A 13436-nucleotide genomic window follows, 5' to 3' on the forward strand; every position below is an offset into this window, starting at 1 on the left:
CTGCACTGAAAAGCTTTTATAAAGAGAACCTGTACTGAGCCTTTATTGTAATAAAGCTGCCTTGACAACTCATCTCTATTGAAACTCGTCACAGTCGTTCCGTGGCTCAAAGTCACTGAAGTAAAAGACACACTCTCACTCTCACTCTCTCTCTCTCTCTCTCTCTCTCTCTCTCTCTCTCTCTCTCTCTCTCTCTCTCTCTCTCTCTCTCTCTCTCACTCTCACTCTCACTCTCACTCACTCACTCACTCACTCACTCACTCACTCACACTCTCTCTCTCTCTCTCTCTCTCTCTCTCTCTCTCTCAGCTTGAAGTCTAAGTCTAATGCTGTTCTGCCCCATGTGACCCAGAAATTCCCTTAACTCTCAAGCGCCACTCTCTGTGTGTTTGTGTGTGTGATCCGTTAGTGCTCAAACGGTATAAAAATAGCCACAGGCTACTGCTGCCCTGGAGTTTCGTGCCATCTCAGTCTAAGCTTTCCATGCAACTGTTCAAATACTGTGGCTCCAGCATGCGGACTGCTCACTGTTTACTCTAAACTGGAGAAAGAAAGAAAAATTGAAAGAGAATAAGTGAGAGAATAAAGAAACGTGTTGGGCATTGGTGTGTTCCACAGAGAGGAAATACTGAGCAAGGCTGCTGCCTTCCTGTCTCACAGATGGCCTCCACAGTAGGGAGGCGTGTGTGTGTGTGTGTTTGTGTGTGTGTGTATGCGCATGCATGCACACAGATCCTGTTACAGCAGCAGCAGATTCTTAAGTCTGTGTGTGTGGGTGTGTGTTTGCATAATTGCATGTGTGTGTGTGCGTGTGTCCATATACGTGGCCGGATCCTCTTACAGGAGAAATAGCAGATATAGCAACTTTTAGACACACTTTATACACATACACGTTAAATATATTATCAAAACCAAATTTCTCTTACTTAGCTAGTTAAAGTAAGTTTGATGTACAATATAAACATTATTAAAAACCTTTTATTGAAACATTGCTTCTTTCAAACCTTTCACTCCCAAAATTATTCTGTTTGTATATAGAAACTAAGCTGTAAAGACAACCCATTTTGAATTCATGATGTCACATCCATGAACGTATTTACATGAGGCCACCCATTTAGCTTACAGTAGTTTAGTCCTGCTCATTCATGTTGAAGTGAAGTGATGCAGTGTGTTGTTTCAGCAGACAATCTGTATAAGTGCTGTTGGAGTGAAAATTATTTAATGTTATACTGTTTGTGGCTGTGAGGAAGCAAATGGATCATTGCAACCTTCCAAAGGAGCCTCTTAAAGGAGTGTCTGATGTTTGATTTTTCTCCACATCCCTGGGAATTTCAGTCCGAACTGACCAGATTGCTCCACGTTTCTGCACAGACTACTTTAAAAATGTGACAAATTACAGGGCAGCCAATCAGAACCAAGGTCACTTCTATATATCTCTTATGTCACAAAGGTCATTTAAATTAATATATGTGAATATAATTTCTGTAGTGATATAATGGTACCAGTAACTTTTGCCCTATATATGTTCTGTGTTTAGGTGTAAGTATTGGCACTATGATGAGAACTTGCTGACCTCCAGTGTGATCATCGTGTTCCATAATGAGGGCTGGTCCACCTTGATGAGGACTGTGCATAGTGTCATTAAGAGGACACCTCGCAAATACCTGGCAGAGATAGTCATGATTGATGACTTCAGCAATAAAGGTATGGTACAGACATAGCAGTGCTTTCACCTTTTTATCAAAGGCTTTACAGACACTGTATATGTCTATCTTAGAGATGGACAGTATGATGAAATGATCGTTTACAACTCTGTTTCCAAGAAAGTTGGAACGCTGTGGAAAAATGTAAATAAAAACAGAATTCAGTAATGTGCAAATCAATAAACTCCTATATAAAATTGAAAATAGTGCAAAGACAACATATCAAATGTTGAAAGTGGGGAGATTTTATTGTTTTTTTAGGAAATATATGCCCATTTTGAATTTGATGCCAGGAACATGTTTAAAAAAAAATGGGGACGGGGACATGTTTACTGCTGTGTTGCATCACCTCTTCATTTCACAACACGCTGCAAGTGTTTAGGAACTGAGGAGACCAATTGCTGTAGTTTTGAAAGGGAAATGTTTTGTCATTGTTGTTTCATGTAGGATTGCAGCTACTCAACAGTTTGGGGTCTTCTTTGTCATATTTTTCATTTCATAACATGTCAAATGTTGTCAGTGTGCCAGGCCTGGACTGCAGGACCACCGGCAGTGGCGTTTCTGGATCCTGTTTATAGATGGCTTCTTCACTGCATGGTAGAGTTTTAACTTGCATTTGTGGATGCAGTGTCAAACTGTGTGCACAGACATTGGTTTTCAGAAGTGTTCCTGAACCCATGAAGTGATTTCCACTACAGAGTTGTGTCTGTTTTTAATGCAGGGCTGCATGAGAGCCTCAAGATCATGGCCAGCCAATATTGGTTTTTGGCCTTGTTCCTTGCATAAAGAGATTTCTCTAGATTGTCTGAATCTTTTAATGATATTGTGCCATCATGCCGTAGATGATGAAATTCACACATTCTTTGCTATTTTACTTTGAAAAAGGTTATTAACATTTGCTTGCGCACTCTGATAAAGTAGTGAACCCCTCTCCATCTTTAATTCTGAGAGACTCAGCCTCTCTAGGATGGCCTTACTCAATCATGTTGCTGACCTGTTGCTCATTAAACTAATTAATTGTGAGATGTTCAATTTTTCCAGCATTACAAGAGTTTAAATGATTTGCACATCATTGCATTATGTTTCCATTTATTTCTATTTTGCTCAGTGTCCCCAACTTTTTTTAGTTACGGGATTGTACATGATCATTTACGTGATGTGATTAAAGGTTTTACCCAACTAATGGGAGATTACTTTAATTTTGTTTAATTGCTTGTATACATTGTATTCAAACTTTTGAAGGGCTTTTTAAATGCAGCACTCCTGTTTTTTCTAGTGCTTTGCCTATTCCAATGTATCTTCAAGTATCATTATATTTTTGACATATTGTCCTCTCCTTTTATATAGACTAATGCTGTACAAATATACTTAGTGCTAAAAAAAAAAAAAAAAAAAAAAATACATACATACATATATATATATATATATATATATATATATATATATATATATATATATATATATATATATATATATATATGTGTGTATATGTATGTATGTATGTATGTATATGTGTGTGTGTGTGTGTGTGTGTATATATTAAACATCTAGTATAAGGCAGTTAAAATTATTGTATCTCTGACTTATTGCACACAATTATTATTATTACACATATGAACAGTACTGTTAGGTTTTGAGTTTTGCACAGATGAACCACACTTTGTGAATCACACACTGAGGGAGGAGTTATAGAGTTTGATGGCCACAGGTAAGAATGACTAACTGTGAAGCTCTGTGGTGCATTTCGGTAGAATGAGTCTTGCACTGAATGAGCTCCTGTGTCTCATCACCGTGTTGTAGAGTGGGTGGGAGCCATTGTCCATAATGGCCTGCAGCTTAGACAGCATCCTCCTCTCCGACACTGCCGTCAACGTGTCCAGCTCCACACCCACAACATCACTGGCCTTGCGGATCAGTTTGTTGAGTCTGTTGGCATCTGCCACCCTCAGCCTGCTTCCCCAGCATGCAACAGCATAGGGGATAGCACTTGCCACCACAGACTCATAGAAGATCCTGAGCGTAGTCCGACAGATGTTGAAGGACCTCAGGTGCCTCAAAAATTGAGACGACTTTGGCGCTTCCTGTAGAGGGCGTCAGTGTTCTTAGCCATTGCACCAACTGCACCACAAGTAAATTAATTAATAATGATACATTTAATTTTAATGAACTTGTTTTCAGGCAGAGTTGACCCCATTGAGGAAAGAGTGTAGCATGTTGTTGGATACTCACAGTTAAGGGTGTGACCTTTTAAAGGGACTTGTTTATGGGGCATATAAATTTGCTCTCGCTCTCGCTCTCTCTTTCTGTCTTTCTAGTTCACCTAAAAGAGAGATTAGAGGACTACATAAGGCAGTGGAACGGCCTGGTCAAAGTGTTTCGCAATGAAAAAAGAGAAGGACTGATCCAGGCCAGAAGTATAGGGGCCCGAAAAGCCACTCTAGGACAGGTAAACTTTCATGTGGCCACCAAATATTATATTATAAGGTGTGCACAAGATACTACATGGTACGTGCTAGATGTCATATATTCTGAATCTGTTGCACACCTGAGAATGTCGTACAATTACCAGATTGTAAGGCACACACATGATTGTATGTGGTGCGCACCAGATTTTTACCTAAAAAATGCATCCTTTCTGCATGTTTATTTTGTGTGAATGCACACGTTTTGACTGTACTTCACTCTCCTCAGGTGTTGATCTATCTGGATGCTCATTGTGAAGTAGGGGTGAACTGGTACGCCCCGTTGGTGGCCCCCATATCTAAAGACCGGTACGGCCCTTAGCTACTGATGCCAAGTGAAAGTGGAGAGGCTCAGTAGCTTGGGCTTCTCGTTTTACATTTTATTGCATTTTGTCAATACCCAAACAATTGCTATTTGTTGACATTTAAATACGTATTTAAATATGTTGACGGAATATTTTATTTTAATATATTGACTGAATGTCATTTTTTTTGTTTGACATTAACTTGGATTTGTGTATTCAGACTCAGTGTAGGGTATATTGTAATGAATTCTGCAGTACTATACATTCTGATAATTCCCAGATCATTAGGATTTTCTTATATTGACTGTTATTTTCTTGTTTGACACTAATCTGAATGTATGTATTCAAATATTAATGCAGGGTAAAGTTGAGAGCGTGCTGCAAAGGTTTGACTCATAACTGTAGCATGATGACATTTGTAAATTCTGAAACATTACGACAGCTATGCCTCTGGCCCTTGGCTGTTGTTCCACAGTATAACATTGCTGTTGTGTTGTGTGGTTAACATTTGCAGAACGGTTTGCACAGTGCCTTTGATAGATTACATAGATGGCAATGATTATACGATAGAGCCCCAGCAGGGCGGGGACGAGGATGGGCTGGCGCGGGGTGCCTGGGACTGGAGCCTGCTGTGGAAGAGAGTGCCTCTGAGCAGCAGGGAGAAGGCTAAGAGAAAGCATAAGACCGAGCCCTATCGGTAAACACAGCCTGCAGGTCACCCAGTGCATGGTCATTAAACCCCTCTCTGTCTCTCTCTTTCCTGTTTGTATGTCTCCCCTTCCACCCCGTGGATGTGAATGTGTATGAATGTGCTTGTGTACTGCCATTGTTTGCATCTGTGTGTATGTATGTGTATGTGCGTTGTGCATGTATCCTCCCCCCTCATCCCTCCCACTCCATCGTCCATTACTGGCTGTAGAACGGTGTGCACGGTGCCTCTCATTGACTCCATCAATGGCCAGACTTACTCCATAGAGCCCCAGGGCGGGGGGGACGAGGATGGCTTTGCGAGAGGAGCATGGGACTGGAGCATGCTCTGGAAGCGTGTGCCGCTCAATAGCAGGGAGAAGCAGCTGAGATTAACTAAAACTGAGCCCTATCGGTAAATCCAAATCTAATTCCAAAATGATTGGGTGCTGTAACTCATTTAAGGGGGTTTGATAATGTTTGGTGATGTTTGGGCTTCTGTATTTTGCTTTGTATTGAATCATTTAAAATTGACTTCTGTTTTTAACATACTTACCATAACAAGGCCATACTCTAGCAGCTAATCTACAGCACAATCACTGAAATGTATTGCAATATAGTCATGCGAAGTACACCCCTACCACTTCAGACTTCAACTGTGTGAGATTGAAATGAGGTACACTTTCTCAGATATCTGGTTTGCTCTTTGTTTTTGGTTGTAGTGTCATTATGGTTAGAACGGAATAGCCAACCTGCAATCATACATTCAACTATGAATTATTTTTCATACCAGAGAATGCTTGAGAAGACAGGATGGGAGACCATCTGTAAAAAAAAAGTTGAAACTGAAGAAGAGGACCTCCCAACAGGATAGTGATCACAAACATACAAATAAATCCACACAGGAATGGCTCAAAAGGAAGAAATGGAGGTTTATGGAATAGTGTAGTCACAGCCCAGATCTGAATCTGATTGAAATGCTGTGGGGGTTATTTAAAATGAGCTGAACATGCAAGAAACCCTTTAAATACTGCAGAGTAGAAAGAATTATGCATAGAGGAAAAGCAAATATTTCTCCCAGTGGATGTCAGAAACTGGTTGACAGTTATAGGAAACGCCTACATAAAGTTGTTTCTACTAAAAGGGAATCGTACCAGTTACTGAAGCCAGGGGTGTGTTTTTCAACAAACAAATTAAATCTCGGTCATAATTTATTTTTTTAATCAATGATTGCAGAGTCAAATTTAAATTTTTCCATTACATGACGTTTATCTATATGTACTGTTAAACTGAAGATTAAATACTGATATGTCAACATATGTCAGAAAAGAAAAACATTTCACGGGGTGTACTTTTTTCTTCACATGACTGTATTATTTTAATCATAACATACTACTACTACAAGCTTACCATATGTAAAAATCAGCTAATCATTTGAGAATGTTTTCAGAATTGCTTGTCCATTTAATCCTCTCAATAACACAATCATCTCCATTCTACATAACCCCTTAATCATTGAATCATCATGTGAATGCCTTCATGCACTACGCATCTATTCTTATAAAAAATGGTTAAAAATATCAGTACAGCTTTTATAGCATCTTAAGCCATCTGCCATGAAGCCTTCATAATGAATGTGCCGTAGGTCTATAGCTTTGACTTCCCATCATGTTTGCTGCTGCAGGCATCATAACATGCTATTGGAAGGTCCCGCTTTTGCAGCATTATGCCGGCTCTGTGGTAGACGAGGGTGAAATGATAGTCTCATGTGGGCATTATCTAGATTGCTGCCTCTGAACACTACATTATGGTCATTTTCTAGACGCAAATACATCCCACCCCACTAAACTGACCTGACCTGGATATTGAATGAAGAATCTCCAAGCAGTCCTATGAAGAAATTGGCAAAAACACTGTACACTATGTCTAATTTGTCCCTAAGGATTCTTTGGTCTTTTCCCTTAAAAAAAATCCCTGACACAGTTTAGGCCTAGACCAAAACACACATTTTCAGTATAGTTATGCTTAAAGTGATCTAGTGGAGGATCAGACTTAAAGGAATATTCTAGCACTTTTCTAATCTATATCTGATATATCTATAGCATATGGTCATTTACCACATAAAAAGAAAAGAAAACTCATTCTCCTTACAGCAGAAGCCAGTAGGCAGTTGCCATAGTAATCAACCATATGCTATAGATATGACACAGATTAAAGGAAACTGGTCTCAGTATCCTGATGTGCAGATGTTCCCAACCTGGTCCTAGGGGCTAAGGGCTCCTGAGCCTGTCCACTTCCAAAATACCTGAAATCTGCGCTAATCAGATTTTATGTTGAGGGAGAGGGGGAAAAAAGGAAAATCAAAAACCCATTGACTAGATTAGGTTCCCCAAGGACAGAGCTGAGTAACTCCTGCTGTATGAGTAGGTCAGGGAGGGGCGCATGGGGATGTTTACAGAGTGTGAGGTGCTTGACTGTTTTTGTGTATCTTTCTGTGTAAGGTCTCCTGCAATGGCTGGTGGGCTGTTTGCAATAGAGAGAGATTTCTTCTTTGAGCTGGGCCTCTATGACCCTGGCCTGCAGATCTGGGGAGGAGAGAATTTTGAGATCTCTTATAAGGTGACTTTTTTTTTTTTTTTTTTTAACTGTTTTAAATATGCAACTAAAGAAGAAGAAGGAAATAACTAATTTTCTCCTGCAATCACTTTGAATTTTTAACCAAGAAGCCTTTTTATTGTAGCCCATTCGCTTTGTTTGCAGGAGCTGCAGAATTTCAAATGTTGTCCCACATACACTCACCAGCCACTTTATTAGGTACACCTTGGACCCCCTTTTGCCTTCAGAACTGCCTTAATTCTTTGTGTCATACTTTCAACAAGGTGTTGGAAACATTCCTCAGAGATTTTGGTTGGTTATTTGAGTTACTGTTGCCTTTCTATCATCTCGAACCAGTCTGCGCATCCTCCTCTGACCTCGCAGATCAAGAAGGCATTTTTGTCCACACAACTGCCGCTCACTGGATATTTTCTCTTTTTCGGACCGTTCTCTGTGAACCGTAGAGGTGGTTGTGTGTGAAAATCCCAGTAGATCAGCAGTTTCCGAAATACTCAGACCAGCCCGTCTGGCACCAACAACCTTGCCATGTTCAGAGTTACTTAAATCACCTTTCTTCCCCGTTCTGATGCTCGGTCTGCACTTCAGCAAGTTGTCTTGACCACCTCTACATGCCCAAATGCATTGAGTTGTGGCTATGTGATTGGCTGATTTAGCTATTTGTGTTAACAAGCAGTACAGGTGTACCTAATAAAGAGGCCAGTGAGTGTATATGTATACACACACACACACACCCACACACACTATACGGTCAAAAGTATGTCAACACCAGACAAATGGACATCCCATTCTAAATATTTCAAATGCATTGTCTATGGAGATTTTACAGCTATGGCTTGATTTTATACACCTGTTAGCAGTGGTTGTGGTTGAAACACCTGAACACAATAATTAGAAAGGGTGTCCACATACTTGTGACAAATATAGTGTATAACCTCCACAGAGAACAGGATTCTGCACAGTTAAATACACAAATATGACCCAGGTAAAAGTTAATACATTTTAGATTTTGTTTTTTTCCCCATATGCTAAACTCAGTTAATAGATATAACTTGTGAACTAAAATTTGCAGAAAAATGCCATATGTAAGTTAACTTACAAAATCAACAAAGCATGCACATGACTGTAATCTAGTTCTATATTATTTGTGCGTAGAGATAGCAACATCTGTTTGTTTTTGTTTTGTGTAGATATGGCAATGTGGAGGACAGCTGCTGTTCATTCCCTGCTCCCGTGTGGGACACATCTACCGTCTGTCTGGATGGCAGGGAAATCCACCCCCTGCACATGTGGGCTCCTCCCCCACTCTTAAGGTCAGGCCCCGTTATCTAATAAATACAATTTTTGTTGTCCCTCATTTCCCTTGGCAAAGGCACAAAGCTACCCCAGCTGTGAAACTGAGGGGAAAAAAAGATTTAAAGTTCTGTTGTTGTCCAAGTAAATATGTTATGGACAACAGTGACACTGATATTGACTCGTGTGCAGTGTACACCAACAACATATTTGACTGGACTTTGAAGCTGTTTTTCCTGAGTTTCACTGCTGCTGTAATTACCGTTCTGCTGCTATTGTAGATGCTCATGAAAGTGCTTGTGTATCAATGCTGGCCATATGTGCAGAACTATGTGCGTGTGGTGGAGGTTTGGTGGGACGAGTACAAGGACTATTTCTACGCCACCCGTCCCGAAACGCTCACTCTGGCTTATGGAGACATCAGCACTCTGAAAAAGTTCAGAGAAGAACACCGCTGCAAGAGCTTCAAATGGTTCATGGAGGAGATCGCTTATGACATCCCCATTCACTACCCACTGCCACCTAAGAACATGGAGTGGGGAGAGGTGCACAGCTTTCACAATTAACCCTTACAATTGACCAGTAAATCAGTAAACATGTTCTTGGAAGTGGAGGAAAAAAAAACTAGGTTTTATACCATGTTGGGCCAGTTAGCTTTTTTTTTATTTTTATTTTTTATAGCTCTTACTGACAAAACTGATATAGAGGGCACCGGTGCCTACATTAGGTGCTATAAATGAAATAGTTTAATAATTGAAGAAAAAAAAAGTTAAAATATGTGATCACTGTAAACCAGTGGTCATCAATCCTGCTCCTGAAGATCCATCTTCCAGCCCAAATCTTGCATACCTGATCAAACTAATTAAGTGGACTAATCATCTGGATCAGATGTATTCAGTCAGGGTTGGAGGCAAACTGTTCAGGAAGATAGAGGTCCAGGAGCAATGTTGATGACCAGTGCTTTAAACTCATCCTGACCCTCTCTCTTTTCAACCTCAGATCCGTGGATATGAGACCAGTTACTGTATAGACAGCATGGGTCACACTAACGGTGGCAATGTGGAGATAGGTCCATGCCACAGGATGGGAGGGAATCAGGTGAGAAATGTCTGATGTACAAAGATCTTCTCTATATATTGTCTGGCCAGGTAGGTATGTAATTTGTTTAAAATATATTTTCTGTTTGTGATACAAGTAAACAAACAGACTAGGGCCCGACCGGTCAGTGGGCTACTCAGTTAAAATCGGTTCTCTAAAGTCCTGTGATGCACCACCATTGCTTTGAGTATACTGTGATGTGTATTCTAAAGAATATACACATCTAGTTTGAGGTTAATTGCTCCATTCTGTTTTTCAGTGGTTTGTCTCTCCCCAATTAAAAATGTGAATAAAAAAAGACTACAATGTTTTACCACAGAAATTGCTGTTGTGAAGAACCCTGATTAAAAATGAAGAAAATACAGCAAAATTAATAGAAACCAGCAAAACTAAGTATACTTACTGTCTCTCATGCAACAATATTTATATGATTTAAGGCTTTGTGAGTTTCAGCTGTTTGAGTTTCTTTACATTTTTGCTGATATCATTTACCTAAACTTTTATCCATCCATCCATCCATCCATCCATTTTCTAAACCGCTTCTCCGTCAGGGTCGTGGGACCTAAACTTTTACCTCATTAAAATACTACTATTGGGCCTTAATAGAGGCCCACTTTCCCTTCTCAGGCCTAATGCAGGCAACCAAAATAATCTCTGTTCATTTCTACAGTGACATTATACCAAATCCTGCATCATATTCTGATGCCAATGTGGTTCATCAATATTATGTCTCATTAAAGCTGGTGTTGGTGTCTGTGTTACAGCTGTTCAGAATAAATGAAGCAAATCAGCTGATGCAGTATGACCAGTGCCTGACAAAGGGATCGGATGGCTCCGCTGTCATCATCACGCACTGCAGTATGAATGAACACACTGAGTGGAGGTACTTTAAGGTAGGTAGTTTAAGGTATATCCCCAGATTGCCAGTGTTTGTCTCCATGGCAGGAAGGTTTAAAGAGCCCATATCCCGTATTTTTCGTGTGATTTGTATATCGTTCAGGTCCACTTGTAACATTTTGTGATTTTATGTATCAAAAACAAATCATTTTTACATGACCATTATTTAACCTCTAATAATTCCTTAAACAGGCTGTTTTACTGAACCTTTAAGACTGATTTATGTAAATTAGCCGTGTTTTAATCGGCTAGCATGCAACCTGCCATACAGGTTCAAACATAACTTCAGCATAAATCGGCAAGGCCAAATTGAAACTTTAACATACATTTATTGTTTGCATACATTTATTAAACTATTTTAAAGAAGTGACGAAAATTATTTGAATATGCTCATCTGTGAAAAAGGCCTGTCAGTTATAAACACCAAGCTATCTGTATAAATAAAGCCCTCCAGAGTGGTTTGATGTGAAATAATTTTTTCCTGGCAGAGTCAGAATTGATCACAGTGATGGTTATGGAAACCAGACATTTACCGTGTTTAATTCCTCTACAGAACCAAATATTGATTGATTCAAATAAATGATTACAAGTATATGGCCTGATGTCCCTGACACTGTTTTATAGGAGTTTTAACTTAAGACTTTAGCGGATAACCTTTTTTTGTAATCAGTTGATAGCAGTGAAAGGTGGGTGCTGTATGACAAAATATTCCCTCACATTCTTTCCCCAGATTTTCCACAATTTTACTATTATCAACATTAAATACTATATAAAACTCATAAGACATGTTTAGGTCTGACTGTTTTGGAAAGTTAATAAAAGAGCTGTATTTGTGTGTTTGACATTGTGAGTCAGCAAGTTTCTCTTCAGTCAGTCATTTCATCTCCAACCACTCTGTGATTTTGTTTAGATCTCAACAACTGAATTATGCAGAGATTTTTTTTTGGGGGGGGGGATTTGCCTGAAAATGATGAGTATATCTGTACTGACTGTAATCAACTTTGTGATTGTTTTTAATCTTCCAGGATCTACATCGGTTTACACATATACCTACAGGGAAATGCCTAGACCGGTCAGATGTCTTGCACAAGGTTTTCATCTCTGACTGTGACAACAGCAAGAGCACTCAGAAATGGGAAATGAACAACATCATGGCAGTCTGAATCCAAGACTAAGGACGCATTTAAAGGACAAAAAAATCTCCAGTGTTTACAGCGCCGGGTATTAACAGTGTAAATACATCTGATGGAGATCTTTTGCATTGTCAGTCATCTCCAGTAATGACTCGGAGCTCATATCATGAACTCAGCTATTTTATTTTATTTTATTTTTTGGGGGTCCATCACAGATTATGTTTACAAGTGTTCTTCCCAGTCTTCATGCTGCTATAGGCTTTGCTTCGGGGTTTCGTTTGAGGGTTTTTCTAACTGCAGCAAATGTGCAAAGATGAATATTGTAATACCACTGTTTTAACTCATCGCTGCTCCATTCTAAAGCTTTTAGCCTTCTTTACTTTTAAGACATAAGGATTGTTCACCACTTAATGAAAACCTTTTTTTAATACTACACTGGATATCCATTATGTTTGAGAGGACTTGCCGCTCAAATATTCGGGTCTTTGGCACGGTGAAACTTTAAATCTGAAAACTGCATTTTTTCATGGAGTGTGAGAAATCACTGGGGACAAATTACAGGCAAACATTACAGGCGAAGGGTAAACAAAAAAATGAGGGTCTGTATTTATTTTTTCTATTGCATTGATGTCTGCTTGGTAATGGGAATGTTTACTTATGTATGTGAAAACTGATGATTTTAAACCTAATGAGAATCACTGGACAAGTATTGTCAATGGCCAAATATCCAATGAAGAGAAGAAAAGGTATGTCTTGTGGGCAAAAAATAACTGCAGCGTATGCTATTTTTTTGTACAATGTAAATATGATCATTTCTAAATTAACATTTTGAGATACAGTGAGCCTCCTTATGAAGGTGTAAATATTTAACTTATAAAAAAGTTATATTGGCACTGTTTTCTCAAGAGAATAAATGAAACCTTTCTACCAGTTTACAGCTGTTGTAAACAGTTGAGTTTTTATTGTAATCATTTAAATGAGGGGAGTCAACACAGTCTCCTGGTGCTTTTACTCTATGCTGTTAATAAAATTCAGAGATGAAAGTTGAAGCCACACTTTAAACCATTCATACCCTTTTTGGATCACTGCCAGAAGCATGAAATGTATCACAGTTCTGGCTGTGATCCACCATAACACAGAAACAGAACACGTGTAAAAGCAGGTTACTGTAGACTACATCAGCAGCAAAACAAATCGTTTTAAAATACTCTGTCTAGTTAAATTAAATGAAATGAGTAGATATAG

At 39.2% G+C, this 13436-nt stretch overlaps 1 protein-coding gene across 2 annotated transcripts in view; it reads left to right on the forward strand.

Moving 5' to 3' along the window:
- The window catches only part of galnt7 (UDP-N-acetyl-alpha-D-galactosamine: polypeptide N-acetylgalactosaminyltransferase 7), a 27852-nt gene extending 14713 nt beyond the window's left edge, over positions 1-13139 (forward strand). Inside the window, exons 3-12 of one of the 2 annotated variants that reach the window (XM_017701460.2) lie at positions 1538-1704; positions 4019-4149; positions 4395-4474; positions 5390-5572; positions 7659-7776; positions 8961-9083; positions 9390-9608; positions 10063-10161; positions 10926-11054; positions 12084-13139. In XM_017701460.2, the coding sequence (XP_017556949.1) occupies positions 1538-1704; positions 4019-4149; positions 4395-4474; positions 5390-5572; positions 7659-7776; positions 8961-9083; positions 9390-9608; positions 10063-10161; positions 10926-11054; positions 12084-12221 (1387 nt within the window). In that variant the 3' untranslated portion in view covers positions 12222-13139. Of the gene's footprint in view, positions 1-1537; positions 1705-4018; positions 4150-4394; positions 4475-4984; positions 5168-5389; positions 5573-7658; positions 7777-8960; positions 9084-9389; positions 9609-10062; positions 10162-10925; positions 11055-12083 lie in introns of both variants that reach the window. The other variant, XM_017701461.2, reaches the window with a different exon arrangement.
- Positions 13140-13436: the final 297 nt, after the last annotated feature.

This window comes from Pygocentrus nattereri, chromosome 5 (genome assembly GCF_015220715.1).
Source record: "Pygocentrus nattereri isolate fPygNat1 chromosome 5, fPygNat1.pri, whole genome shotgun sequence".
NCBI classification, from domain to species: domain Eukaryota; kingdom Metazoa; phylum Chordata; class Actinopteri; order Characiformes; family Serrasalmidae; genus Pygocentrus; species Pygocentrus nattereri.